Source organism: Petromyzon marinus, chromosome 39 (assembly GCF_048934315.1).
Source record: "Petromyzon marinus isolate PM22_M1 ecotype Great Lakes invasive population chromosome 39, UKy_Petmar_22M1.pri1.0, whole genome shotgun sequence".
In the NCBI taxonomy this organism is placed as follows: Eukaryota; Metazoa; Chordata; class Hyperoartia; order Petromyzontiformes; family Petromyzontidae; genus Petromyzon; species Petromyzon marinus.
This window is the reverse complement of record NC_133705.1, coordinates 15,731,702-15,759,494: the sequence shown is the minus strand read 5'-3', so window position 1 is coordinate 15,759,494 and position 27,793 is coordinate 15,731,702. Positions and strand designations below refer to the sequence as shown.

The window sequence follows — 27,793 nt, the reverse complement described above, 5'->3', positions numbered from 1 at the left end:
ACCCTTGGAGACATCAACTCGAATAACAGTAAATCTCTTATTTTCCTATGCTGCCCCCCCCACCTCCACACCGCTCCGGTTGTTATTGTGTATGCATAGCTTAATCTTCGACCCGGCTGCATTTTAAATATCACTATTTTATGTTGGAATTAACCGTCGCGAGTTTGTAAGCCTGCTTGGGCGACCGCTTTGTTTTAATTCCACTTTGTCATTTTGCGACGTCGTATGTCGTTAATGTTTCGTAAATTAAATGTAAAGGCGTTGTTGTTGTTATTATTATTGAAGTTACACACTACGCAGGTGGCGTTGCCGTTATTAATCATTCTGCTCGGTTTAAGAGTAGGAATTATAACATAACTATAACGTAACGTGCCAAACAGGTGACAGCGTCCGAAGCAGTGTGCCACTCGCGACGTGCACATTGTTTAAGTGTGCGATTTTGTGTTTCGTCAGAGAAATGTGGGGCTTTTACCGTACTGCACCATGATCCTGGTGACCCGAGTTGGAGTCCCGGACTCGGCAAACTGTGGTGGCGGAGTAACGTCTAAAAGCTGTCTTTGGGCTTGACGCCATGTCACCGACTCGCACCGATCGGCGTGGTGAGGTATGGTCAAGTAACCATCACGACCGACACGTAGTATCATCCAGCAGTGGATTGACAAAGGGCTGTACGAACAATAGGAGTAAAGAAAACAGGAGTAAATTGTCAAGGTTATGTGTGGCACCCATGATAAACGCAATAACGACCTCATTTTAATTGCACCCACTATGAGGAAGTTATTAACTGTGGTTGTTACAATGGTTTACCAGATGCTGCCATGGAAACGTGGAATTGCCGCAATACAGCTGACAACGCAAACAGCAGTCGATCGGAGTTGTGTAGGTTATATATGGATTCGGAATGCGAAGCAAATTCTTGGATTAATCAGAAAACTAAAAAAATCTCACCGTTTCTTTCGGAAATGCCATGATGACGTTAATGGATAATGATGATAATAATACAACTGGACCTGTGAAAGTTTAAGGAAATAATTCGGCGATGCTGCTGCATTGGTGCACAGGCACGAACAACAACAAAGCTCACATCCGTCAATCCCACCTGTGTGGCATTTAACAGGAATAACACAACAGGTGACGTTTCAGGCTTTGGCCCTTCTTCATTTATTTTAAGGCCCCGGGTGTTATTGACAAATGTGTTGAGTTGTGTGTGTATGTGGTCTACTGTAAGCTGTTTTTATTTCCAGAGAAGCATAATAAGCTGCCCTATTCATTCATGTTAATGCAAAAACTGACGTTGCATTTAAGCGGAGTTTTGGGTCCAGCGTCCCGTTCTCCGCGTTTTTTTACACATTGGGTACAAATTTCAGCGTTCACAAATGAGAGGATTCAGGATATGAAAATCGCCGCTGAAGTGGAGGCATTTTTGGGGGTAGAAGTATGAAAATAAACCGAAAAAGAACGAATCTCAAAGTAGGCCAGACAGATTGATGAGATTGTCTGCCCCTGGAATAGATTTGTTAAATAGAGCAAGTGATATTTTTTCTGTGGTGTAATGTTGAACATTCCAACGAGGTTGCAATTAGGGGGCTGGAGAGATAATGCCAAGATTATAATCGCCTCCCTTGCCCGTGTTAGAAGGCCCCCCCCCCCCTCCCGAGTAATCTTCCTGCTGGAGAATATCTCCGGCATCGACGCCGTGCCGTGGCAGTTTCCCCAAAGGCCGCCCCCCTCCCCTTTCCCTGCATTAATTATACAATAGTCGCAACCCCATGCGAATCTCGGTGTTGTTACAGCAATTTGCGAGTGTATTTATGGCAAACCACAAGCACCCCAAGCAATGCATTCATTATAAGCCGCTCTAACAGTTTGGCCCCCGGAGAACGCGGGAGATTAAATGCAGTATGTTTTTCTGCGATTAGTTTGTGACAACCGTATTTAATTTTGGAGCAGGCGGGGGAGAGAGAGAGAGTGTGTGTGTATGTGTGCGCTTTTGGCTTAAAAGGTAATGGCTTTGCGCAGAGCTAAGCAATGCCTACCTTTGACGTATTCATTTTTCACCGCGTTTTATTTAACGCGTTCTCTCCGCATTATTTTTTTTTTCCATGTCGGGTTTGCAGACGTGTTCTCCCCCCAGTAAAAGACGGCCTATTAAGTTAAAATAAGAATAAAAATCCGTTCATTATTCACGCGAAATGTTGTGGAATTATTTTCCGTGAAGAAAAGTTTTTCGCAGGTAAATGTCGAGGCACAAACGTCCCCACAAAGAAATGTATTTATCACTTGCCTGGGAGTTAACGGATGTAAAGGTCAAAAATAGCAGATAAACTTGGGCCTATCAACTGGTGTGTGGTCCGTGGCATAATACTACAGTGGCTAAACTTTTTTTTTATTGTATAAATAAATAAACATTATAAATGTATGTGCTTCTGATTTTCTGATCCCCCCCCCACTAACAAAAAAAAACAACCTGGTCAAGATGCGATGGTAATTTTTTTGCAGATTGATCTGAAAGTATGACGTCACTTTCCCAGCCAATAGCGGTATCAGGTGGCGTTGAATGACGTCAATTTTGTAAGCACGCAGACAAATTAAAGTATTACACAATTAAGGTCACCCGAAAATGTGAAAACATATCTTAAACCGTCATTAAAATCCAAAATGGTTTAATCAGAAACTCATCCCTATTATTAATATATATTATAGCTTTAACAGATTGTTGGGACGAGTGCATGGCAAACGACGGGGGTGGGTGGCCAGCACCACGCCCGGTCGACTTTGTTTCCCCAGCGGGGATGTTACACATTGGACCACGTACTCATTTCAGTCCGAGTCGACTTAGGGGAGGCCCAGCACGCTGACCGCTACACTGCCGCTACATTACAGCTACCCACGTGCACACACACACAGACACACACGCAGACACGCCATATTGGTGGCCTGGTAGGCATCGTCGGTCTCAGAGTCGGCCGGCCGAGGTCGACGGCCGAGGGGCCCCGACTCCACTCCCTCCGCGGCGTTCACGACGGCACGGCAGCCGGCGGTGGCGGAGGCAGTGGCGACACGATCGTTGTAACGGTGACCGCGGTTCAGCACGCCAAACGCCGCGTCCTATCTTGTCCTTACGTTGGTTTTTCAAGACGGCGCCTCGTCAGCCGGGATTAGGGTTTTCCAATAACCTTGGCTACTCGAGGCTTTGTCGCCGAAATTGGCGGTGATGCGTAAACCCTAATGAGGCTTGAGGCTTGGGAAAATGTTTACCCACGAGATTGCCATTCGTCATTTATTTACCCAAGAAAGCCTCAAGGAGTATTACGGCTCTCTCCAGCCGAGTTCGGCATCACGATAATGAATGAATATTTTTACGTGGGAGGAAACTGAAGTGCCAGTAGAAAATGTGCGCAACTGCTATGGGATAACAGTTACCATCTGCAGAGGCAGGTCAGGAATACCTATTTGCTGTACTGCCACATTCCGGCCAACCCCACAGCATAAAATGACGTCTGTGCTGTTAGCCATGCGCACATCATCAACTCACTACATCTGAGAAGCCCGTTTAATCACAGACAGCTGAAACTTGGGTTCGAACCCAGGTTTCCCAGTGGTGCTGCCTCAGGGGTTTCAAACACCACGCCACCCGGCTACCGCTCGTCCAAACGCTTACCTAAAAATGTTTTAACCATTGAATTCAACCAAATATTGAATTATGCCAAACTGGTAGCAAGAGATATGAATGAGCAAACATCTGCCCATCCCTCCACCAGTAAAATTTCCATGATCATCGTCAAAAAATAATTCGTAAAAAAAATCCACCGCTTTGTGAATTTGACACAGCTTATCCTCTTGAGCAGCCCCATCCTAATTGAGCTTTCGGCTCTTTGTTTTGTCTGGGCTGAGTGGAGACACAACTTGGGTCTCATATCCCACACAGCCTCCATCACCCCCGTGTCACCTCCCCGGGGAGTGTGGGCTGGAGAGCGAAGTGTTTTTTGCGCACACCGCAACGTGGCCCGCCAGCTGTCCGTCCCCCGTTCCCATCGCCCGACCCAGCCACGAATGTCCCCCGATGAGCACTTATCAGCACAAGTGTTGATTTACTCTGCGGATGAGGATGATGGACTGCGCTGCGTGGTGACGACGACTCCGCCGCTCCTCGGCGATGGAATGAAACGATTCCGGGGTTACGTTCCCATCGAAAGAAATCGATTCTTCTCTTTTTTTTGTTGCCTAATTTTTACCATCTGTCCCAGGCTCTCTGCGTGCTTTCGGGTCGTACCGCGCAATGTCCAGCGCAACGTCCGGACTTTGCTGCGCGGGCCTACTTCGGCGATCGGAATTTTGAACCGACGAAGCTCACAGCACGGTGGGCACGAAACGTCGGACATCACGCTGCCCGACAGCACGCGGCGCTCTCGTCCGCGGGCTCCACAGCGCCACCCCGAAAACCTTGACAGTCGTGTCGACCATCGCCCCCTTCTTCTTTCCTCCCTCCATATTCGCGTCACGTTTGTAGAATTCTGTTCTATCCGTTCGCAATAGGTCAGTCGCCTCCACGGAATGCGTCTTCTTCTGCTGCTTTGGTGCTCTGCACTTGCAGGAGGTCCCAGAGCTTCCATCTTCTCCATCCTCCCCCCTGTTCTCTGCCCTCCCCCTCTTCATTCCCAAAAACGACTCTCTTTCCTCCGGCTCCTCCAGCATCCGAGACTTGTTGTTACATATATAGCGCACGCTGGCGGCTCTCAAATGGGGGCCGTGACACCGGCGCGTGGGAGTCTTACACGCCGTGGTTCCCTGCACGGGGGAGGATTCCTACAAAGCTCTCGTGAACAATTCGGTGCCAGCGGCCACCGAGATGGCCACAATTAAACCAAGTATATGGACCGCCAGCAGATGGTACACACAAACCGTGTAACCACACAAGCAACTCGAGCGCTACATTACACGCAGCGCGCCATACACCAAGTGCCTTTGGAATTCGCGTTCGTCAGTCACACCGTGGCTTTAAGAGGGACAATGTATAAATAGTTAACGTTTCGAGCAATGGCCCTTCTTCACGGGAACGTTAATTGTGAAGCCAGAGAAAGACAACAGAGTGGATAATACGAGTTGATGAGAACTGACTTTCCAAAAGGCTTTTCCGACAACCAGTTTTTTTTTACTGGCATTATGTTTCTGCGTTGTTACCCGAGGCTCATTGTGCCAGGCGAAGGCACGTTTGCACCTTCAGGATTCACAGGCTTCAATGTTACTGTCCAAGGTTCGGACAACTTTGTCTCAGCGGGAAGATCCCCGCTGCACCAGGGCGCTTTTTTTCCCCAGGTGTCCAGAGTCCAGGCTGGTCGGCATTGGCGGATATCACGTTCACTCCCAAGGCTCCCCCGAGTCAAACTTAGGGACCGTTTGAGATTCTCTCACTTCGCCGTTTCGCTTCGAAGCTCAGACCTCCAATTAAGGCGCCGCTAAGATTCTCAGGCTTCCGTTGCCGTTTGCAAAGGGCTCGCAGAGGCAAACGAATGCATCTGTAAGATTCTCGGGATATGACGCTAATGTCTCGGGAAAGATGTTATCGAGGAGCAGCGTGCGGTCGTGGGAAGCTGGCTTCGTCGTGCCTTCAGATTTCTCCGGAAAAAAAAAAAACAACAAAAAAAATGCACGTTTCCTTAAAGTGGCCGCACGCATTTCGCTTGCGGCTGCTTCTGTATCCGAGCATGTATGTATGCATGTAGAACTTCTTTCGCACCGTACGTAGCCAACCGTGCCAATTGGGGCGCGAGGAACCTCTGAACTTGTAAGAGAGGGGCTTGCACACGACCAGGGTCTCGCTATGGCAAAACGGGTGCAGTCGGGACGTCAATCTAATGCGAGAAAGTCGAAGGGGGGGGAGTTTGGTTAAGGAATGAAAGGGACAAACGTTAAGAGAGAAGGATAAGGAGAGGGGGGGGGTCACGCCGATGAGGATGCTGCTGTTAAAGGAGAATGAAAGCAAGTGGAAATGGGGCAAGACGCCATCACGAAAACACCTGACTTGAGATGAGAGATGAAACAAACTCCGGGGTGGAGACTGAGAGAGGGGAGGAGAAGCAGAGGCAGTCGCTGGAAGAAGATGGCAGCAGTGAGAAGAAACCACGACGCTCGGGAGGTCACAACGCAGACGGCAGGTCACAACCTGGACAGGGGGCGGCCACGGATGGGACAGGAGCAGCCGAGGAAAGGAAGGAGACGACGACGATGGGGGAAGAGGCCGTTGCCGTGCAGTGGGAAGTTACCGGCTAACAACGGCAACAACAACACCAACAACAACCCCATCCACGCATCTCCTTGAAAAGATTCACGCAGGACGAATGAAGCAAGTGCCATCCTGACCGTGTTGGCTCGCGCATCGCGATGTCTCAATGAGGGTCATTATGTCGACGCCCATCGAAGAAATTGCCAAACATCCCGATGCAGGACCTCCTCCCTCCTTAAAACGAGTCCCGGGCCTCGGGCAATGCGTTCCAAGCGAGTGTGGACGATTACAACTCTCATTTCATTGTTGGACATGTGGAAGGAATTGAACTCAGGGGAACTCCTACTACCTTCAAAGCAAGACCTCGCCCACCTCGGCTAATTTGTGTACATGGTGGGTTTGTCAAGTCGGGCTCAAAGATCGAGCAAACGTGACCCCCCTCCGTCGGCTTGACACGACTGTACGCTTATATATACACACATAAAAAAAACTAACAAATTTACTAGTTGCCACACACGGCTCAACGTATAAACCGACCCTTACGTAGCGCGGCTAGAATGCAACAGACTTGAAAGAACGATGCAAAGTACGATGCCACATTCAAGTTGCTTTTTTCGCCCGGTAGTTTAGATGGGCTCAATTTGCCATTGACATCTGCTCGCCCAGCGGCCATTTGTTTCGCAGAGCCTCACGCTGGCGATGAGACCCAGAAGGTGTAAACCGGTTGAGAGTAACGCTCGCGTTTAACGGACGACGCCGCTGGATTACACCGGTCTGGAAAAACCGACGAGCCGACGGACTGCAACATGATTCGATTTGTACGTCTATGAAGAGTCGGCTTTGCTTCGACGAAAACAACAGAAGGAAATGTTTGCGAGGGCAAAGCGTGATGGGTATAGAACACATCATCTGGTGGTGATGCTGCTGCGTTGGCAGTGGGGCACAACTCACAACAACAAAAACCTTGACACGCTCGCCAATGACACCGTGGCCTTAAAATAATAAACAAAATTGGGCAACGTTTTGGGCAAACGGCCTGCTGGATCTCGGGTGTATTTTTTGTAACTTTAGCGCCCCCAAGCGGTATCGCACGCACGCACCGCGACGTGGGGGCAGCGTACGCACAGCGACAGTCACGTGGCTACAAAGGACAGTCACGTGGCTACAAAGAATAGCCACCGTACGCCAGTCTCAACCTCGTGAGCACCGTCGGCTCACGTGCGGTGCGCGCTAAAGAAGTTCAACATTCGTTGAGGTCAATGAGGTGCGTCTCTAACTTGCGTACGTAATCTCTTGACCCGGCTTCACGTGGACATTGCATTCATTGTAACAAATCAATGTAAGAGAACCTGCAGGAAGATCATATGCTAATTTCTGAAAGTTTTTTTTGTTTTATATAGCCTTCTTCCATATTGGAATAAGTTCCCCAGACAGTACGAGAAGCATTGATAAGATTTGAAGTATGCAATTTTCCTTGCCAAATATTGGTCCAGCTTTGCTCAAAATCTCAATAAACAGAGCAAGCCGAGAAGTGGCTCTCAAGATCAATACTTTTTCTGTAAGTCGCCTACGCGTTCTTCAAAAACGCCTAAATAATTCAATCGATATCTCTGCCGGCGCAACTCCGCCGCGCTCAGCGTGGACAAAAAAGGTCGCTTAACAAGTTCAAACATTTTTTTAACGAGCTCATAACAAAAAAAATCACAACGTTGTGAGATTAGCAAGAGCTACAAACCGAGCGTTCAGCCACATCGCCAGCTCAGGGCAGGGGGGGCAGCTGGCGGGGCGATGGATAAAGGGCATCAACGTTTTTCTGATCTTGTCGGACGGACCAACACGCATGGAAGGGAAAAAAAAAGGAGAGCAAAGCATGGCTGTGAACTCTGCGCGTGTCATTTAGCGGAGTAATGAAGTCTCGTGCCCTCACATTCATCATGGTCAGAATCACCCGGTTTAAGAACGTGTCGCGGAGTGGGGAGGGGTGCGGGCGGGAGGTGGGGGGCTGAATTGGGGAGCTGAGACCCCTCCCTCCCGCTCCACGTCCCAGTGGAGAACCGAGCGAGCTTGGTGGGGGGGGAGGGGATGGGAAGAAGAAGCAGAAAAAAACCCCGAACTTGCTGGATGACAGCTCCATTATCAGCGACTCGGGGATACCCAAGGGCCTGTAACCATTGCTCGCAGCGCTAACCGTCACTTACTTACAACGGGGCCGAAAGTCATCCCCTCCCAGCGCCACGGATCTACCGTCACATCACCGCGTTCGTCAGGAAGCGGCTTGGGACCGTCCGACGTGCAGGGGGGGGGGCGGGAGGGGGGGGCCCTGACAGGCGCGGGAAAGAGGAGCGGCAGATCGCTCTGACCGCTCTCCGCACGCCAGTCCGCGATGGGCTTGGCCAGCAGCCGAGATCATTGCCAGCGTTTGGTGGTGGTGCGATGCCGCCGGCGGTGGAAGTTCCACATTGCTATGGCAGAAATCGGTTCGTCCGAAAGAAGCCACGTTGTTGACCTCCCACTAAGTTGTGCTCTTGGGAGATGACGATCGTGATGAATGCGACAGATGATGTTGAGAATGATGAAACTAACAATGATGAAAATAATCATCATTGCAGGAGAGAGCGTGGTTCAGAGTAGAGTGAGATGAGAGGGGAGAGGTAGGAAAGTGTGGATGGGAGTTGAGCGAGATGAGAGTGGAGGGGCAGGAGAGAGTGTGGAAGGACATTGCCGGTACCTGCAGCTTCTCCAGGTGCTGGGTGCGTTGGTCGTCCATCTGCAGCCCTCCCTCCTTCATCACCAGCGCCACCCACGGGAACACCTTCCCAAAGTGAGCCTTCGAGAGCTCCCTCTGCAAAACAAAACACGAGTCACTCGCAGGCGGGCGACTATAGTGTTGTGTTACTCTTCGATGCCGACGAGACGCATCAGCAGCAAGTTGTATTAGAGGCCTGCAAAGGCCCTGGCATGGACTGCGACACACGGCCCGGTGTGAGATATTTCCCTCCTCTGCGCTGCGTCTTCCTCGAACATCGCGACTCTTCACAACGCGACCGCATCTCACGACGACGGACACACAAATTGCCAGCGGGCGTGTTTCTTTTACAGAGAGAGGTGATCAGATATATATAATGTGTGTGTGGAGGGGGGGAAAAGGTATCGTCCATAGAGGATTTTTTGGGGGTAGATCACTTAAATATATAAATGTGTCGTTAAAACCCGCCACCACCCTACACAGCCAACTAGTAAGGGTTGTCACGTAAACAGAACGTGGCCAATTCGTCACTAGTACAGCACTAACCGGTGTGTTGGAGAGCCAAGCCACGACATTTACAATCTGAGTACGACGTTTCGCCAGTGATTACAACTAGCTTCATCAGGTGACAGCCAGATTTGTGTTAAAAAGGGTAGACTTAAACAGGGGGGAGGGGGGGGCAGGGAGTCGACAGCACGGATGGCTGGGGGAAGGGAGATGGAGGCGATGGGGGGGGGCAGCAGCGAAGGTTGTCTCAGTCGCTGAAGCAGAGCGCATGTGGAGCGGAGTGCGTAGAGGGGAACAGATCGAGGGAGCGGAATAGGGCAGGGGTGAGACCGTGAACAAATCTTGAAGGTTAGCGAGTGCGATCTTGAAATGAATCTGGGATTGGATTGGCAACCGATGGAGTGATTTGAGTTATTCAGACAAGACGTAAATATTTTTCTCATTAAAATGTTATCGTTCAAGTGCGCGACGAAATTTGATTAGCCCTGACCTTGTGTCTCCGTCTGGACAGTCCGTCTCCTATCTGAAGGCTTACACCCGTCCGCCTGTCCCGTCTCTCAGCGCCATTCCATCACGGTCGCGGTGTCACTCGACCGGGATGGAATTAATGGTGAATGAGCGCGCGAGGAGATGCGTGCAGGAGACGTGGAGACGTGGGCACGGAGACGTTGCCCTCGGCAGGTTACCGGTCGGGGGAGATTTACAGGGCGGTAAACATAGGTACACAAAGTGGCTCGAACGCCGTGCCAACGTGCGGTACCGTTCCCACATTCCTGTGCCCTACCGTGGTGAAATACAAATAAAGTCCGCCGCACTCGACGGAAAAACTGGGTTTATCCCTGAATCGCAACATCCGAGGACGCTTGTAAAAATCACCGTTCAAGAGGATGCAGCCAAACGCGCATGGTGCGAAGATGCCCGGTCCACGCTCATTTACATTAGCGGGCCTTTGTCAATCCCACTGCTGGATGAAGGACGAAACAGCCTCGTTGCTTGACCATACTTCACCACGCTGGACGGACGAACCCATCGACCTCTCACCCAACTCTCTCACGTGCGCCTTCTCCTTCACAGCGGACGTTCAAAGATCCCGTGACGTTATTTGAAAGAAGAGTAGGCCACGGCGTGCCCGGCGCCACGGTCCGCAGGTCGATAAATTACAAATTTACAGAGGTGGAAAAAACTACAAACACGGCCCCCTCACACTGGCAGCCCATATTCGATGACTAGACATCCGTGAAAAAGCTTCATAGCGCATTGGATTCCTCCAGTAGAAATAACTATTCTGATTCTGTCTGTGAAATACAGTGCACCTCGTGATTAGCCTTGTGTTGTTATCAGAAAGACGCGAATAGCAAACGTGCTAAATTACAATGATGATCAACACGGAACGCTTCCGAGAGCACGCCGACCGTGGAGATGGAGCAGCGGCAACGAGGGCAGGACGCGTGGCGGAGCGGGGTGGGGGAGTCGCTGCATCGCAGTGTCTGGGGTGGCCGCTGGCTTGGGATAGCCTGCATCTAGCAGCGGATTGATCGTGGCCAATGACGACGACGACGACGATTATTAACAAGCCGAGCGTGCGGATACGGTGGAGAAACGAGGGAGCGAGCGAGACCACGGGGGCGCCGTGTCGCTCGTAGCTTGCTGGGGCAAGGCTTTGTTGACAATTTAATTCCGCGACCCAAGCGCACCGAAGACCCTACTGCACCAAAGAGGCACAGACAAAGAGGAACCAGCCAGTTGTGGGTTGGGAAGGAGGCGGCGGCGGGGTTGACTGTGGGGGTGGAGGGGAGACCGGGCCAAAAAAACCCAGGCAGAGTCCCACCACCCACTGTTGCCTCCATCATAAATCACCTTCCACACGGTAAGAGCGGCGAGCGAGATGTTTTCAAAATTACGATGACCTCTGGGTCAGACCGTAACTTTCCGCTAGTGCTACATTCGCCCTCGGGCATTACAAGAAAACGAAAAAAAAATAATCCTCCTCCCATTCTCTCTCTCCGTTCGGCTCACTTTCTAACCGTGATTTTTACCTGCAAGGAGTCATTTATCATTTTGTCTCGCGTCAGCTGTTGCGCGCGTAACGATTTTACCAACAACTTTCACTATTAGCGGCGGCGTAATAAGTTAAGCACTTTTCGTTTCTATCGCCGAGCGCCACTGTGGATTTTCTTCGTCCCCCCCCCCCCCTCTTTCTTGAAGCGAGGCCGGCACGCGGCGTATATTTTTTTCTGTCGGTTTGGAGAGTAACCGTTACACTCGGTAGAGCCGTGAGAGATGAACAGAAGGACCATTGTTCGTCCCCTCCACGTACAACGGAACATTATGAAATAGAACTCGATAGTGTTTATTATTTAATTTGGCGGCGCATGCAAGAATGCCCTTGACATTTAATGGCTTTTCCTGTGCAACTAGCTGGGTAGTCCTCCTCCCCCGTACACAGCAGCAAGCCTTCGACTCTGCTCCAACGCGTTGTGCACAGACGTAGCTTGCCTCGTACCTGCACCCTATGTAAAGAGCCTCGTGTGGACTGCAAGCGCTCTTTGGTGAGCATCTGCTGCGGCCTTCGTGGCAAACGAGAAGGCTGTGTTGGAGCCCCAAACCAGGTCGGGATTACGTCTCCAGACCGTTGCCGTTAATACATCACACCAGGTGCTCACTTAGGGCTGGGTCAACCTAGAGGAGGCCCACAACAGGTTCGGGTGCCACTTTCCGTCGATTCTGCGCACGGCTACGAATCGAGCCCAAGCCGCTAAGGTTCGTCGCGCGGAGCGCGAACAGCTACGCCGCCACTCCTCGCAAAGACAAAGATTCCCTGTATAGCCTCATGGGCAAGTTTTGGGGGTTAGTGCTACTTGCGGGCACCCATGAGGACCGTCGAGGCCCACGAGGGGTTGTGTGGCCAGCACCACGTCTGCACCACCTTTGTCTCCCCAGTGCTGGTTATTTACGCACTGCACCAGGTGCTCATTTAAGGCCTCGTTAACCAATGGTACGTCCATAGCTAGTTCAGATTTCTCACCATTTTTGTGAGCTGGTAATCAAACTCAAGTCACCGAGTTCATGGAAAGGGCACATCTGCTGGCATCTTAATGTGAATTCACAAAAACTGCGCTCTCTCAAGATCATGTCTGCGCAGCTGCATTCACCGCCATTACCACCACACACACACACAAAGACAAGAATTCCGCGTCTAGCTGAGCAGACTGTTGCGGCAAGTGGTGCTCGCGAGCACCTACGAAGGCCGGCAAGGCACACGAGGGGGTAGGGTGACCCACCTCTACACCCGGCAATCTTTGTTTCCCCAGCAGCGATGTTTAAACGCACACTGCCCCAGGTGCTCATTTAAGGCTGTGTCGAACCACATGAGGCCCAGGACCGGTTCAAATATTCACCACTATTTAAAAATTTGGTCGTGAGCGGGAATCGAACTCGGTCGCCGGATTCGTAGCGCAGGGTGCGCGCGACCGCTGCGCCACCGCTCCCCACGCGCACGCACGCACGCACATTAGTCGCCCGGGGCAACTGAAGGCCAATTTCTTTCGCGAAAACAAACTCCTCAAAACAAGCAACTTAAAGCAATCACACAGCGGGCGGCAAGGAGAGATTTGTGGCTTCTGTGGCACGAGAAGGGGACCCCCCTCAGGACGTCCTTGAGGTTTCTTTTTTTTTAGCAATTTTCTGGATGATGGGATCAGGTAATTAAAGCCCAGGCTCAATAGGAGGAAGGCGTTCCAATATAACCTGGCGACTGAGGTGGGTGGGGAGGGGGAGGGGAAATAAATAAATGCACGAGTACGGAAATGGTGCGGAGTTAAATGGCCAGGAGCAGCGGTGGGTCACGCATCATTACTCTCCTTTTGTTTTCAGGTTTTCTGCTCCTTGTTCATTCCCGCGTTTCCCCGGTTGTACAATGAGGGCGAGCAGGCGGGCGGGGGGGATTCTTACGACGGTGCCCAAAGGCTCGCTGCTGCTGCGATGGCGGAGGATGAGGAGGCACTTTATTTGGGATAAAAATCAGAATTCTTTATTTATCCCGGGAGAAATCCGATGGGCGACGATTCTCAATTTTTGTTTTTCGACGTGACTGCTGCCCAGTGCGCGTTGCTTTAAAATAAGAACTAAAAACCCGGCGGCGCGTTTCCACAGCTCGCCCCTTTGCGAGGGAGACCGCCATGAGTAGCCCAGCCGCGTGAGGTTTCACGCAGATCGGCGGCGTTGCTCTCCGAGTTGCACCACGTGCATTGTTTGGTGGCAAATCCCAAGCTCAACAAGCTTCCCCCCACCACCCCCACACCTCTACGGCACGTGGTGCAAAACTAATCTATTAAAACTTACCTGAACTATTTTTTATTTTACCATGTAAGGCCCCACTTGCGCTACGTAGCTCTTTTTCATAAGTGACCTGGCTATCACAAATGATAGCCAGGTCAACGAAGAGATTATTTAAGGGAGACATTTATAGCAGCCAGATACTCGAAACGGCAGTGGAACCGATTCTTAGCTCCCCGCCCTCAATTTGCCAACCCGCAATGACCAGCGTGGTTAAGTATGGTCAAGCAATCCCCCATGGCTGACAGCACGGGGGTTCTCTATCCAGCAGTGGACTGGACACTGCTGGATATATTCTTACTATTAGTGCCATGAACATGCATGTTCAAATGACACACGTGCACATCTAGTATAAACGTGGATGATGACAGATCATCCATGTGTCCGTGAAGTACAAGAAGGGATGGACTGTCTAAATTTGCCAGATGCATTAAAGAGTCCATAACCATCACATGATCATAGTTGCCAATTGTGATGTCCTTTAAAAACGTCCACGTTCGAATCACGCCCACAAACATCTCAATGACACAAATAAACTATAAACGTGTGCGAGAGATGTTATCAGTGCGAAGAAGCATTCCCAGGTCTGTTTATCCAAACTCTATTTAAAATCCACCCAGCAACCCCCACCCCATCCAAGTCATCTTTTACCGCGATTTTTAAAAATGTGTTAAAGGGTACGTAACAACAAAACAACCAGCGAAGGAACACGGGCATTAACCGAATTCCGGTTACGAGCCGGCGGACGGGCCTCTTGGGCGGTTTCACCGGTGCAGTCGCACCGGGAGATCGCATTCGGCGGCGCGATTCGAGTGGCGAGAGCGGCGATACCTCGCCGCTTCGCACCGTCACTAGATCACAATCGTGGTCCTCATCATCATCGTCATCAGTTATTTCGCTCTGCCTTCAAGCTACAAACCCCGAGATTGGGAGTTGGATCCGAGCGCCGAGGGCGGCGGCGGTAGTGCTTCAGGTTGCGTTGCCCGCGGCCGAGCGAGATTTCTGCCACTTTCTACGGAACCCCAGACAACGCACGCTCGGCGGCCGTCCGTGATTGATGGAGTTAGCAACGTCGGCGTGGCGGCGGTTCGGTCGGTCCGTTGGAGCCGAGGAAATAAAATAATTATTAAATTAACATCGCGAGGCATTTCACGCGCACGCACGCACACGTCCTCAAAAGGCCAGCCCTTGTGTTTATTCACCGTCCGATTTGAGCTCCCCGTAGAACACTTACGTCAATCTTCCTCGCATGAAATAACCTCCCAGGGCCTTCCATTAAAACAATCTCACTGGCGGCGGTGGCGGGCCAGAGGCGTTCAAATACGCGATGGAAAGCAAGCGGATTTTTTTTTTGCGGATCACAAAGCCGTTTCAAAAGCTGTGTGTAAAACAGCGAGTGACACCAGCCCCTCTACACAAGGCACACTGTGCATCCGGTGGCCAAGGGCCAACGGGTTTCCGGTACGGTGAGCAGTAAAAGACACGCGACAGCGAAGACGTAACGAGATGTTAACCACCTCGCCCGGTATACAGGGGGTTGTGGATTCCATCCCGACCCCGACGCTTGCTGGATGTATTTCTCTGTCTCTCTCCCCGTGGTTGCGTGGATTTTTTTTTCAGGGTCCTCCAGTTTTTCCCATCCATATTTAGAATTACATCACACATTTAGAGTATTTGGCTGCTATAAATCTACAAGTGATAAGCCACTTAATTGAACTAACAGTGGGCCTTACCTGGTAAAATAAAAACAAATAGTTTAAACTTTAAATAGCTCATTATTTGGTGATGTTGCTGCTGCATTGGCAGTGGTGCAGAAGCACAATTAACAATGCCACTGTGACCTTAAAATATATAATAGACGACGTTTAGGGCAATAGATAAATTATGTATTTTTTATGTTAAGGCAGTCTTTTTGACGAACTTGTTGAGTTTTAAGTTACAACAAGGTGACTTTCACCAGGAGAGTCCCCTCAAAGTCTGGGATAGACCATGGAAAGAAAAAGCTGTATATTTTAAATCGAAACAAGGAGCTCGCGATGGGTGCCACCCATGTGCTCGACGGAGGAGGAGGGCAGGCTCGACTTCTAATGGCAGCTGCAAGCCGGCTTTATATCCAAGCTGCTCATAGTGACGAGTTGCAGCACGGGCAGCGTGGCAAAGTGGCCGCGTACCAACAGAAGTCAAGGTGTTCACCGAGGCCGCACGTCGGTCTGCCGTGCTGCTCAGCGTCTGCGCTCGACTGGACTTCGCAGTTCCCAGCGAGGGCCTCGCCGCCCGCACGCACGAGGACACGCACGAGGACACGCACGAGGACACGCACGAGGACACGCACGAGGACACGCACGAGGACACGCACGAGGACACGCACGAGGACACGCACGAGGACACGCACGAGGACACACACGAGGACACGCACGAGGACACGCACGAGGACACGCACGGGCACACGCACGGGCACACGCACGGGCACAGGCACGAGGACACGCACGGGCACACGCACGAAGACACGCACGAGCACACGCACAGGGACACGCACAGGGACACGCACGAGGACACGCACAGGGACACGCACGAGGACATGCACAGGTACACGCGTGGCGCGGACGCGGCGACTCCGTACCAGCTCCTGGGCGGAGAGCAGCGCGGGCCGGCTCTGGGTGTCGCCGGACGCGATGCGCTGCAGGTAGGCGCGCGCCAGCTTCTCCGGCAGCTGGGCCTTCACGGCGGGCTTGGTGCACACGAGCGTCAGGTGCTCCCACAGGTCGAGCAGGATGGACGGCACGGCCTCCCTCTCCGCCCTGGCGCACGGCTCCTCGCTCTCGGGCCCCAGAGTCTGCGCGCAGCGATGGAGGCGAGACGCGCGGCATGAGCGGAGGCGAATCGCGGTGGCAAGATGTTAACTACCTTGCCTGGTATACAGGAGGTCGTGGGTTCAATCCCGACCTTGACAACTGTATTATTTGGAGTTTGCACTTCTCTCTCTCTCATAAGGTCGCGTGGATTTTTCTCTGGGTCCTCCTCTCCACATTTAGAAGCACGCGAGTATTTTGGTTGCTGTACATTTCTGGCGAGGTGGCTTCTGAAAAACACCAAGATAGCCCAGTGGGCCTTACCTGGAAAAATATTTAGTTTTTAGTTTAGACACACGGCACGAGCGGAGTGATGGTGACGCGGGGGCGGTACGAGAGAGACACGTGGCACCCACCTATGCAGGGCGGCACGCGAGCGACTTTGAGCACCCCCCCCCCCACGCTCTGCGCCTCCGAATTCTCGATCGAACATTGCCGTGCATTTCGCGAAATATGCGCGCGTTGCAAATCGCGGTCGTTGTTACTATTATCGTGATCGCGCACTAACGCGAAAGCGCGGGCTCGCCCACCGCGAGCAGGTCCTCGATGTCCGGTAGGCTCAGCGCGTCGCTCTCGTGCAGCGACACGAGCGTGGAGACCATGAGCGCCACGTGGCCACGCGCCAGCAGCCGCCCCAGCGCCGTGGCCGTGGCGCCCGCCCCGCCGCCCCGCCCGGGGGCCTCCGCGTCGACGCGCACCAGCAGCCGGGGCTCCTGCAGGGCAGCCTGCACCACCTGGTCCTGTGGGGCGGGAGGCGGGAGGCGTGGGGAACACGTGCGAGTGATGTTGACGGATAGGGAAGTTGAGAGGATTTGGCTGCTATACATTTCCACGTGATAAGCCACTTTCGTTGAGCTGTCATGTGTGACAGCCAGGTCAGTTCTGAAAAAGAGCTGTGGGCTTTATCTAGTATTTGTATGTTTGTGAAGGGATTTGTTTACCTTTCCTGTACAGTACTTTGCACTCCGATCGTGTTTTTGTGTTGTTTGTTGTTGTAACGTCCTGACCCGCCCCACTGGACAAATAAAACTAGTTAAGTTTAAATTGAGTGGAGGAGTACCTCTACCTGGGCAATTGAGGCCTCATTTCCAATCAGTCGAGTGGCAATTCATGTTCTTCAGTGGCTGTGCACGCATGCAGAGCCACTCAGGGATGGGTATTGGGAGAAAGGGGACATTTTCTCCGGGCCTCGCACAATAGCGAGGCTTCCCCACCCCTCCCCCCACCCAATAGGGCTTTTGGACGGTGGAAGAAGGGGGGCCCCGGCGTGGCATTACGCTCCGTGGACGTCCAAGAGTCTCTGGAAGTCGCTGCGTGTTGTGTGGCTACCGATGTGTGGGGTAGTGGGGTGAGTACAGGTGTCAAAGGAACTCCACAAACGAGAGACACTCCCAAGCAGCACGCTCCACTGCTCGCGTGCTCTCCTTCTATCCTGTCCTCATTGCCCTCCACACTTTCTCTTCCCTCCTGCCCTCCTGCTATCCTGCCCACTTGCTCTACTGCCATCCTACTAGCCTGCCCTCCTGTCCACCAGCACTCCCGCTCTCCCTGCCCACCAATAACCCACGGCCGCCCCTCCTACCCGGCTGGCCAAAAAGCTCGCTCGAATCTCGGGTGACGGCTTCGCCGGGCTGCCCAAGCGGAACGAGCGCAGGCACCGCACTCGCCTGGCGCATCCCCGCCAGGATCGCCTCCGCCTCCGAAGCGTCGTCGTCGTCCACGCGCAGCGACACGAACGCCGCCGCGAGGCTGCAGAGAGGCGACGCCGGGGCCTTCTGTGCCGCGGCGGCGGCGGCGGCGGGGGCGGCGGCGGCGGCGGCGGCGTCACCGTCGGCGGGGGGCACGAGGGCTTGGCGCGCGAGCGCCGGGGAGACGAGGGCCATGCCGGGGCACGCCACCAGGTGCGGCACGCGCGCCGGATCCACGGTGCTGAACACCTGCAGTACCCGGTCGGCCGTCTCCTGCGGTCCGGCGAGACAGCAGCTCGCTTGGTAAACGGGCGTCCGTAGTGGCGGAGTAACGATCGCACCCGCCCGCCCACCCACCACCGTCCCCCCACATTACCGCCTCCTCCCCCCCCCCCCACCTTCATCCCCACCGCACTCGTCAGCAATTTGAGGAATTATCACAATTCGGGGTTACGATTCGATTCCAGATATAAGAAATCATTTGTGCCGTATTGTTTCTCCCGTATAATCCGTCTGGTTTTGCTCCACCTTGTTTGATCCAAGGGCTCTACAACTTTATACGAAAAGGTTCACTCGTGTACTGGACCGACGTCATGAGAGTTACCGTGACCCCGTGTCCTATGCAAGTATGTAGGACCTCTTTCGCACCGTACGTAGCCAAACGTGCTAAACGGAGGTAGTGGGGAGGGGGTGGGGGACAAACTAAACACAAACATCAGCTCTAAATAAACGAGTTTCCAATCCAGATTGAAAAGTGCATCACTCCTGTGGCTTGCGGTGAAAGTCTTTGTTCCAAGGCTAGCCAAAATCCGCTGTCGAGAGGATGACCGTAATTTCCGATGGTTCTTCTTCTTCTTCTTTCCTATCGCTGCTGATGTAGACGCACAGCAACAACAACAATTTCACATGCAGGTGGTCAAGCCAGACAACCGCGTCAGGAGCGGCGGAGTGAATCGCTGCGGTGTCTCCTTCGTATTTGTGCATTATTATACGCTGTACGATCTCTGTCCTGGATGAGCACAGTCGCACACTACTGCAGAGCTTTTAATCGCCCATTTGTGCTTCAGGTATGCGTGATGGTTTATGTTCCTTGATGGAGATCAGCAAGGTAGACAGATGGACGGACGGATGGGTGTGCAGACCACTTCTTTCTTCTTTCGTATGGCTTTGTGAAGAGCAAGTTTTAATTTTGTCTTAATGATCGTCATAAATGAATGCAAAGGTTCGTCTCACCCAGTCCAATGATGTGGGGTTGACGCAGTGTGGATTTTAGCGATACTGCCAGGACGTGCATGGACGGAGCGTTCATCGGTGATGTGCTCGACATTTGGACTTTCTTCTCTCCACGGTCGCAGTTGGGCGACTCTTTAACCTCCCATTGATGGAACGTGCACGCGCAGCTGCAGTGTTGTGCTCGAGCGCGGTTCGGCGTGGTCGGAAAGCGGCTCGACACAAAGCACAAATAACGGAAGACGCACGAGGGCCATCGACGGGGTCACCTGCTGGAGGAGTTTGCGCTCGCAGGCCATGCCGTAGAGGCAGTGCAGGAGGCCCCTGCCGTACGCCCTCGTGGACGCCGCGTGCCGGCTCAGGACGGCGGCGGCGTTGAGGCCGGCCATGCGGTAATACGGCAACGCCAGCCGCCAGTCGTCCACGGTGAGGCTACAGTCACGCGCACAGTTCATACCAGCACACATCGCTTACACGGGCATCATCATCGTCATCGTCGTCATCGTCAACGTCGTCAACGTTGCAGTCATCACCCGCACCTCCAATTAGTACGGTTTGTTACGTACCGGGCGAAAGAAGTTCAGTTCAACACACGTACATCGTCACCTTCTCATTGGCCGAGAAGTCCACGGTCACGTCAGCGTGCGCCGCCGGCACGACATGCTAAGGGGTTGGGTGGCCAGCACCGCGTCCGACCACCTTCGCCTCCCCAATAGCCGATGTGTACACACCGGAACAGGTACTTCATTTAAGGCCGAGGCGACCGAGCGGAGGGCCCAGGTCAAGAGGATTCGTCACCGACGTCGGCCCAGAGCGCGGGTCGCACCTCGAGGTCGCTGGGTTAGCGGCATAGTGCGCCGACCACAGCGCCACCGCTCCCCACTTTTGCCTTTGCAACACACGCGGCACAAACAAGGGCGCACGAGCCCACTTGCACAACCCTGCCGATAGCAACAATCCCTCCGCGGGAACAAACCGCGCACTCGAGCGCACACATGATAGCGATTCAATCATCCGAAACCACTTATCAACCTTTGATCTTGGCCAGTAAATTGGGTACCATTACAGGGGCCTACTGGCGTAAGTTCGGGAGGTCAAGACCTCTCATTTTTCTCTCCGCAACCCTCGAACGGGATTGCTCATCAGCTGCTGGCTCGGTGGGGGCAGAGGTGTGTGGCCTGATTGGCCTCGCGGGTACACCTCCTGTGAATGCCTTTCAACGGCCGGGCAGTGAATCACTCGACGTCCTCCACCGGCATTCTACAGCCGGCCATAGTCAACTGTCAGTTTGGGGGTGGGGGGAAAGGGAAGGGGAGGGTCACGATTTGATCGACTCGTTCTGAACATCCCATTTGTATTGTTTTGTTTGCATCGACAGATTTCAATGAAACACTAAAAAGGCATCATATCTACGGGGACCCTTTTTTTTGCCAGGATCAAGAGGATAAAGAGAGAGAGAGAAAACGCTTCACCCTTTCAAGCAATAAAAAGCACCAAAGAGACACCTACGATGCTAACGTACCGTTAAGCGTGCGATTTCCTAAAATGGAGCGGTGACGTGGTTCTGCAGTAGCGTCGTTCAAAGTGCTTGCCTCAGAGGTTCGCGCTTTGTTTGTGTGCTACGTAGAATATTAAAATATATATTTTTAAGGCCAGTGTTATTGTAGGAATAAGCCGAGTTTTACAAGACACATTGTTCTGTTCAGCGATATAAAGCACGAGACACCTGCACATGTACGTTCCTTGTGAAGCATTCACCGCCATAATACATCAAAAAAGTTTTTAACACGGAAAAACCCATCCTAGAATCTCACATAGATCCGGAAGAAAACTGGCGAGCAGAGTGGAACAAACGCGGACGTCCAGAATAAACACCTCCTCGTTCGAGACCCAAACATCATCGCACCTCCTGTCTTTGACATTCCTCCTCCAAGACACCGATGTGGAACTATCAACCGCATCAGAACATATCCTTCATAAAGCAAAACAATTCAAGATGTAAGCTAAAGCAGTGCAGCCATGGCCATGCAACACGATCTACGGACCACAGCATTTGAGGAACGGCAAAACTATACATACTGTCTGCTAAAGCCAGCAGACCACGACATTGGAAATTTAGTTCCTAAACTTATAACCATCATATGCAAGGATAGACATAGAACACAAAAAAACAAACATGGATCGTTGTACTGGCCTACTAAAAGCTACGTTTTAAGTGTATTGAAAGCTCAAACCATGAAAAAATTACCACACACCCAAAGACAAAGATGCCCCGTATAGCCTTGAACAAACTGTTGGGGGAAGTGCTGTTCGCGAGCACCTATCAAGGCCGGCACGGCACACGAGGGGGTGGGTGGCCGGCACCACGCCTTTATCTCCCAAGTAGCGACGTTCGCACGTCACCCCAGGTACTCATTTGAGGCCGAGTCAACCTAGGGGAGGCCCAGGACCAGTTCAAGTATTTCGCCATTGTTATTGGTCGCGAGCAGGAATCGAACCCGGGTCGCCGGGTTTTCAAGCACAGCGTGCTAACCGCTGCGCCACCGATCACCCACACGTACACACAGACAAGCGCACGCACACACGCGCACACACAATGGGCCCCCCCACAGGAAAGTTCTGAATAAAATCCAAACCAATTAAAATACCGCATTAGACTGCCAAAGGTCATCGCCCGAAAAAAACCGGTGCGCGTGAAGAAAGCACGGTGCACTGCACGCACCCGGGAAACGTCTCGGGGTCCAGACCGTGCACGCGTTCCGGACTCCGGGTTTATCAACGCGCTCACTCAGGAGTCCCGAACCCAGTCGGCGCTCCGGCCTCCCGTCATGCGATGCCAACAAGGACCATTTCCCGACATCGTTGCCTCGCCGCGGTGGCGAGATATTATCTCCCTCGTCTGGTATGCAAGAGGTCGTGGGTTCGATCCCTTCCCTGACGACACCCGTACAACGTCGCGCCGGTGACGGCACGATGTTTGTGTGTGTGTGTGCGCGTGTGAAACTTATTTCGCACCGTACGTAGCCAAGCGTACGAATCGGACGTTGAGAACTGCCCGCGCGGAAAAAAACATCTGCCGGAGCTTTTGAACTTGCGGGCATTTGTCGGCACGGACGATCGCTCGCCCGACATCGGGGCGCCGGGCGAGCTCCGTGCGGTCCAAGCCGGCGTCACTACGCGCGTGGCCCATCATCCAGCACTGCGGAGGCAGCAGCGAGGGGTTGGTGGATCGCCGCACGGATGGTGCGAAACTCCCTTCCCGTGGGTGTCGAGGAGGTGCAAGGAGAAGGTGGGATGGCAAAGCTGTGGACGACTCCGCCTGTTCTGTATGTACGGGAGAGTGTTGCCCCATTGCACACATGGGGTTTTTTTCCCCGGGTGCATCGGTTTCCTCCCACGTGGCTGAATACATCTTAACATGTAGGGGATCGCAGAGCTTGAGCAGCCGCCTCCCGAGTGTGTTCTCCCTCTCTCTCAGGCAGCTAGGGAACTGTGTGGGGGCGTCGCGAGGTTGAAACGGATCGTTATCATCGGCGACGGCATCTCGTTTGCAGTGCACGCGAAATTCGGACGCGCGGCTAATTTTCTCCGCCTGCACACGAGGCGACCGAGGCTCAGTTCTGTGACCTCCCCCCCTCGTGTACCCCCCCGCCCCCCCCTTCTCTCTTTGCTGGGGGGAGAAAAAATGAAAAAAAGCAAAGCTTTAACTGTGCCCCCCCCCAGCCCCTGCTACGTCCGAGTTTAGAATCTCCAAAGCAACGAGCAGAGAGATTGATTTATGACGCAGTTTAGCCGTGACGGGAAGTGATGGCAAAACAAGAAACCCGAACGATTAACCGAGAGGAGGAAGGCGATGGCAGGAAGGGAAACAAAATAGCGAACGTATTAGCAAGTAATTTTGTCGAGAACTTATTCTTACTTTCTTTTTTTTACTTAGTTTTTTTGTGTCCATACGTTTTTCTAGAATTTTTCTTCCTCGCAACTATTTTATTGTTATGCCGCTCAATCGTGTCACGTCAATCAGACGAAGTTACATCCCACATTACTTGGCTGATAACGGCTTTATATAGAGAGGAACGCAGAGCTCGGGCAAGTTTTGGCACCGGCTCACCGTGTGGTTGCCTTGCTGCTTTTGTTTGTACGTTTCATCGCGCTTCTTAAAAAAATATATTATTACGATGCTGCCGAGGACACACACACACACCGGGCACATATAAACCACCAACAACCTCTTTACTGGTCATCACATCCGATACCCATTGCTGGGGAGGGGGGGGGGGTGCGGTGGCACGGGACAGAAATGATCATCTCGGATTGCCGGGTTTTTTAGGAACTGGCGGAGCAATTCTCATCTCATGTCCGGGGGTCTTCCCCCCCCCCCCCCCCCACTCGGCGCCACCGCCGCCGCAGTCACCCTCGCCGCCGTCACCCTCGCCGCCGTCACCCCCGCCGCAGTCACCTTCGCCGCCGTCACCGCGCCTGTGGTGGCGACTTCGCCGTTTGGCCCCCGCATGGCCGCGCTGCTGCTTCCAATTAGCGAGGAGCGCCGGGGCCGCGTGCCGCGCTCGCAGTTTCAACGAAGGGCGGCTCTCTCTCTCCCTCTCTCTGCTGCGCCGCCCACGGGTGAGAGCCGGAGAGCCGGAGAGCCGGAGAGCCGGAGAGCCGGTGAGCCTCGCCGTGCCAGCCATAGACCGTCCGCCATAAAACCCGGCCAACTGCGCCGACGTGCGACTGGCTCTGACAACGTAAAATTGCTCGCCAGTGGCTGCCCCCCTCCCCCCCCCGCCCGCCGCCCCCCGATCGATTTCACGTACAATTCGCGTCGACTTCGCTGGAATGTGTTATTATTTTTTCCCTCCTGCCCGACTCTTTCACCACTCGCTAAATAAATAAAAAATTAAACACGCGGAGCAAATTTTTTAAAGGCAAGGAAAATAAACGTCGTTTTGAAGTGCTCCGCTTGGCGAGACGTTCAAACGGCTCTGCAGGGATGAATGTACGACGCAAAGCGAATACGAGTTCGTGAAGCAACTGGCTGTGATCGCGCGATGAGATGCCCTGCACGCAGAGGGTGGACCGTGCACAAGTTGGAAAGTTTGAATGCGTCGGGGGGTTCGTTAGGGGTGGGTTTTTTTCTTTTTGCAGGGAGAGGTAGAGAACGCTGGGAGCCAGAGATTACGTTAGGGCACAGCGGCTAACAAAGACGCTCCACGGAAACAGGTCGGCTGTACGCAGAATGGCTCGAGAAAAGGAATTTCAGACCGCGGGGGCAGCAGCCGAGAAGAAGCGACCATCAACTTATCAGAAGTTGGCCAAGAGTTTTGACAGAGGCCCACGTGTTGCTAAACTGGAGAGCAGGTCATGTGGAGTAGAGTGAGATGAAAGTGGAGAGGTGGGGGAGTGTGTGGAGGAGAGCAGAGTGAGATGAGAGCAGAGATGTAGGAGAGTGCGTGGAGGGGAGTAGAGTAAGATGAGAGGGGAGAGGTAGGCAGGAGTGAGTTCATGGAGGAGTGTGATCCTGTAGTTGGATTAGATCGGGAGCCGTTGCAGAGATCGGAGGATTGCGCCGATGGGGTTTGTGGTTGGGTGCTGTTGAGGAGTTTGGCAGCAAGCGGCATTTTGGATCATCTGGAAGTTTGGATCCACGCTCGAGGGTCCTCGGCGGCAGCAGCGGCGGATGAGGCAGTAAAGTGACGTACGTGGGAGATGTTGCGCAATTGCACGTGGCGGGCCCCGTAGAGATTGCGAGATGTGGGAGGAGAACGAGAGCTCTGGCACTCTTTGCTCGCGTTTAAGAGGAGCACAAGCGGACACAGCATCTTATCCAAAACGTTGTTTCACCCACCGCCATGAAAGTCACCCAAATCTCATCGGATATTGAAAGCCAAGCGAGGTTTGTTTGGCTTTGTTAGCGACCACCGGGGCTTGCCAGGTGCTGTAGGCGTGCGACTGCGAGGTGTCGACGGGAGATGGCAGTGCCGGGCGTCACCCCCACGCAGACACGCGTGGTGGGTTGCCTCCGGGTGCTCCGCTCTCCTCTCCACGTGAAGCCAAACTCTCATTAAATGCGATTGGCCAAACATCCCAAAGTATTTAGGGTCCCAGCGAGGCTTTCCGGAGCAAAATAATCGTCGTTATTATATTATTTTTATTATAAAAATAACAGCCATTATTATAATGTATTTCGTTTTATGTTTTCAAGACCGCAGCCAGCACCTTTAACTAAAGATGCGTACATGTGGAAATAATTACGCCCTGCCCAAAGGCTCATTTGCGGGCAGTAATACAACAAAACGCAGTTATTCAATTACTGGGCACAATAGGCATTCCATTAGTTTCTAACGCTGCTCATTACCTGTCGCAATAGAGAGGGGTGGGGGTGCGGCGGGCAGGCACCGGGGAGGGTGGACAAGCGATGGTAACGTCAACTCAATGCAAACCACAATGGCCGCCGGGCTCTCTCCCCCCACTCTCCGCATCTTGCGTAAGCCGCCGCCACCTTGCGTTAGAACCGCAAGGCGAATATATAATATAACATAATGGTTCCCCCTTCCGAGCTGGTTTTTATTTACTGCGCCGGCCTTCGCCGTGAAAATAAAAGCTGCCGTCGTTTGCGCGGCTACAGGAATTCCGTGGCCGGGCCCATAAGCGAAAAACGAACGGAAGGCCGCTATTCACAAAATGAGGGCCTCACAAAAGCCGAAACAATCTTTAGTTCCAGTCGTGAATTGATGCCCCACAACCTCCCAGCTCGGCCGCCAATGACTGCGCAAAATAAAAAATAAACGGTAATGTTACGTTCGCTTCTGCGCTTCATTTGTCGGTTTGGCCGTAGCACAACGAACCTCACTCTCGGAGCGGAGTGCTACCCCCCCTCTACGGTGCGGACCGGAGGCCGCTTTGAGGGGGCCTCTCTCGGAGGCAGCTCTACGATAATCCGTTACGGCGGTCTGCTCCCCTCGCGCAAAGGATCGCGCTTCCCAGCGGGAGATCAGCAGGGATATGTTGGTCTCGTGACGATGCGACGCCGATAGCGCGGTTGAGATTACGTTGAGGGGGGAAAATTACAACGAAAACAAAAGCAAAAAAAACTACTTTTCAAGATGAGTCGGTCACTAATATCATCCGTGTGTGGTTGGGGACAACCACCTTATATAATTCAGATCGCACCCCCCCCCCCCCCCCCCTTCACTACCCCTTAACATAACCCCACCATTCCAGGGATTTTATTTTTTTCTAAATTAAAGGCAACAGCGATTGCCTTGTCAAAAGCCTGCTAGAAAGCAGAGGCAGCAAGGCAATTACGACAAGGCCCAGTTTATTTGTACAGCAATGGCTCAACTTAAACACATTCGCTCATACATTCTCTCAAGCTGTGGATTAAATTTCCGGATGTAAATGACTACAAATGCTGTGATTATGAGCAGGCCTCAAAGGTCAGCCAAGCATGGAAGGGTCAGTTATTTATTTTTAAATTCGTACTTTTTTTCGTTACGTTCCTCAGGACGTCTCTGAACGCGCTGCCTCAAGCGCCGAAACTGGTAACCGAAACGCAGGAGAGAAATGTCGGAACTTTGCACGCGTTTTTGATTCCTATCTCAGTACGATAAACGGTTGTTTAAAGTCTGCTGATTTTTGCCGTGGCGAGATATTAACTCCCTTGCCTTGTATGCGGGAGGTTGCGGGTTCGATCGCGACCCCGACGCCTGCTGTATATCTGGAGGTTGCGTGCGTCGCTCTCCCCGAGGTCGCGTGGATTTACCTCTGGGTCCTCCGGATTCTTTTTTCCCTCCACATTTTATAATTAACGTCACGCGTTCATTGGGCTATCATTTGTGGCCAGGTCGCTTCTGATAAGGAGCTATATAGTGCAGCAGGCCTTACCTGCTGAAATAAAAATAGTACCGTTTACAGGGTTTGGACCATTTATAATGATTTCGTGGTTAATGACTATGTAACCCAGGGCAACTGACAACCCTGCTCTCTGCTCTGAAGAAGGCCCATTGCCCGAAACATCAACCTGCTATAAATGTTCTGCGAAACACTGCCAGAGTAGAAGTAACCATTTGTAATTGTCTTAAAAATTTGTAGAAAAAGTTAATATTTTCGATAAATAACAACCAGTATCATAATATTGGTATAGATATTGAACTGTATGTGGCTTAATCAGTGGACTAAAGCAATCCGCTCATGAATATTTAATAAACAATTTAAC

General features: G+C 52.5%; 1 protein-coding gene across 6 annotated transcripts in view; it reads right to left on the bottom strand.

Annotated features, from left to right (window-relative positions):
* Positions 1-27,793, bottom strand: part of HPS3 (HPS3 biogenesis of lysosomal organelles complex 2 subunit 1) — a 63,745-nt gene that overhangs the window by 12,726 nt on the left and 23,226 nt on the right. For all 6 annotated transcript variants that reach the window (XM_076072945.1, XM_076072946.1, XM_076072947.1 and 3 more), the window contains exons 13-17: positions 19,848-20,010; positions 18,328-18,621; positions 17,191-17,400; positions 16,432-16,644; positions 8,952-9,065 (exon numbers count right to left, since the gene is read on the bottom strand). In XM_076072945.1, the coding sequence (XP_075929060.1) occupies positions 8,952-9,065; positions 16,432-16,644; positions 17,191-17,400; positions 18,328-18,621; positions 19,848-20,010 (994 nt within the window). The remainder of the gene's footprint in view (positions 1-8,951; positions 9,066-16,431; positions 16,645-17,190; positions 17,401-18,327; positions 18,622-19,847; positions 20,011-27,793) is intronic.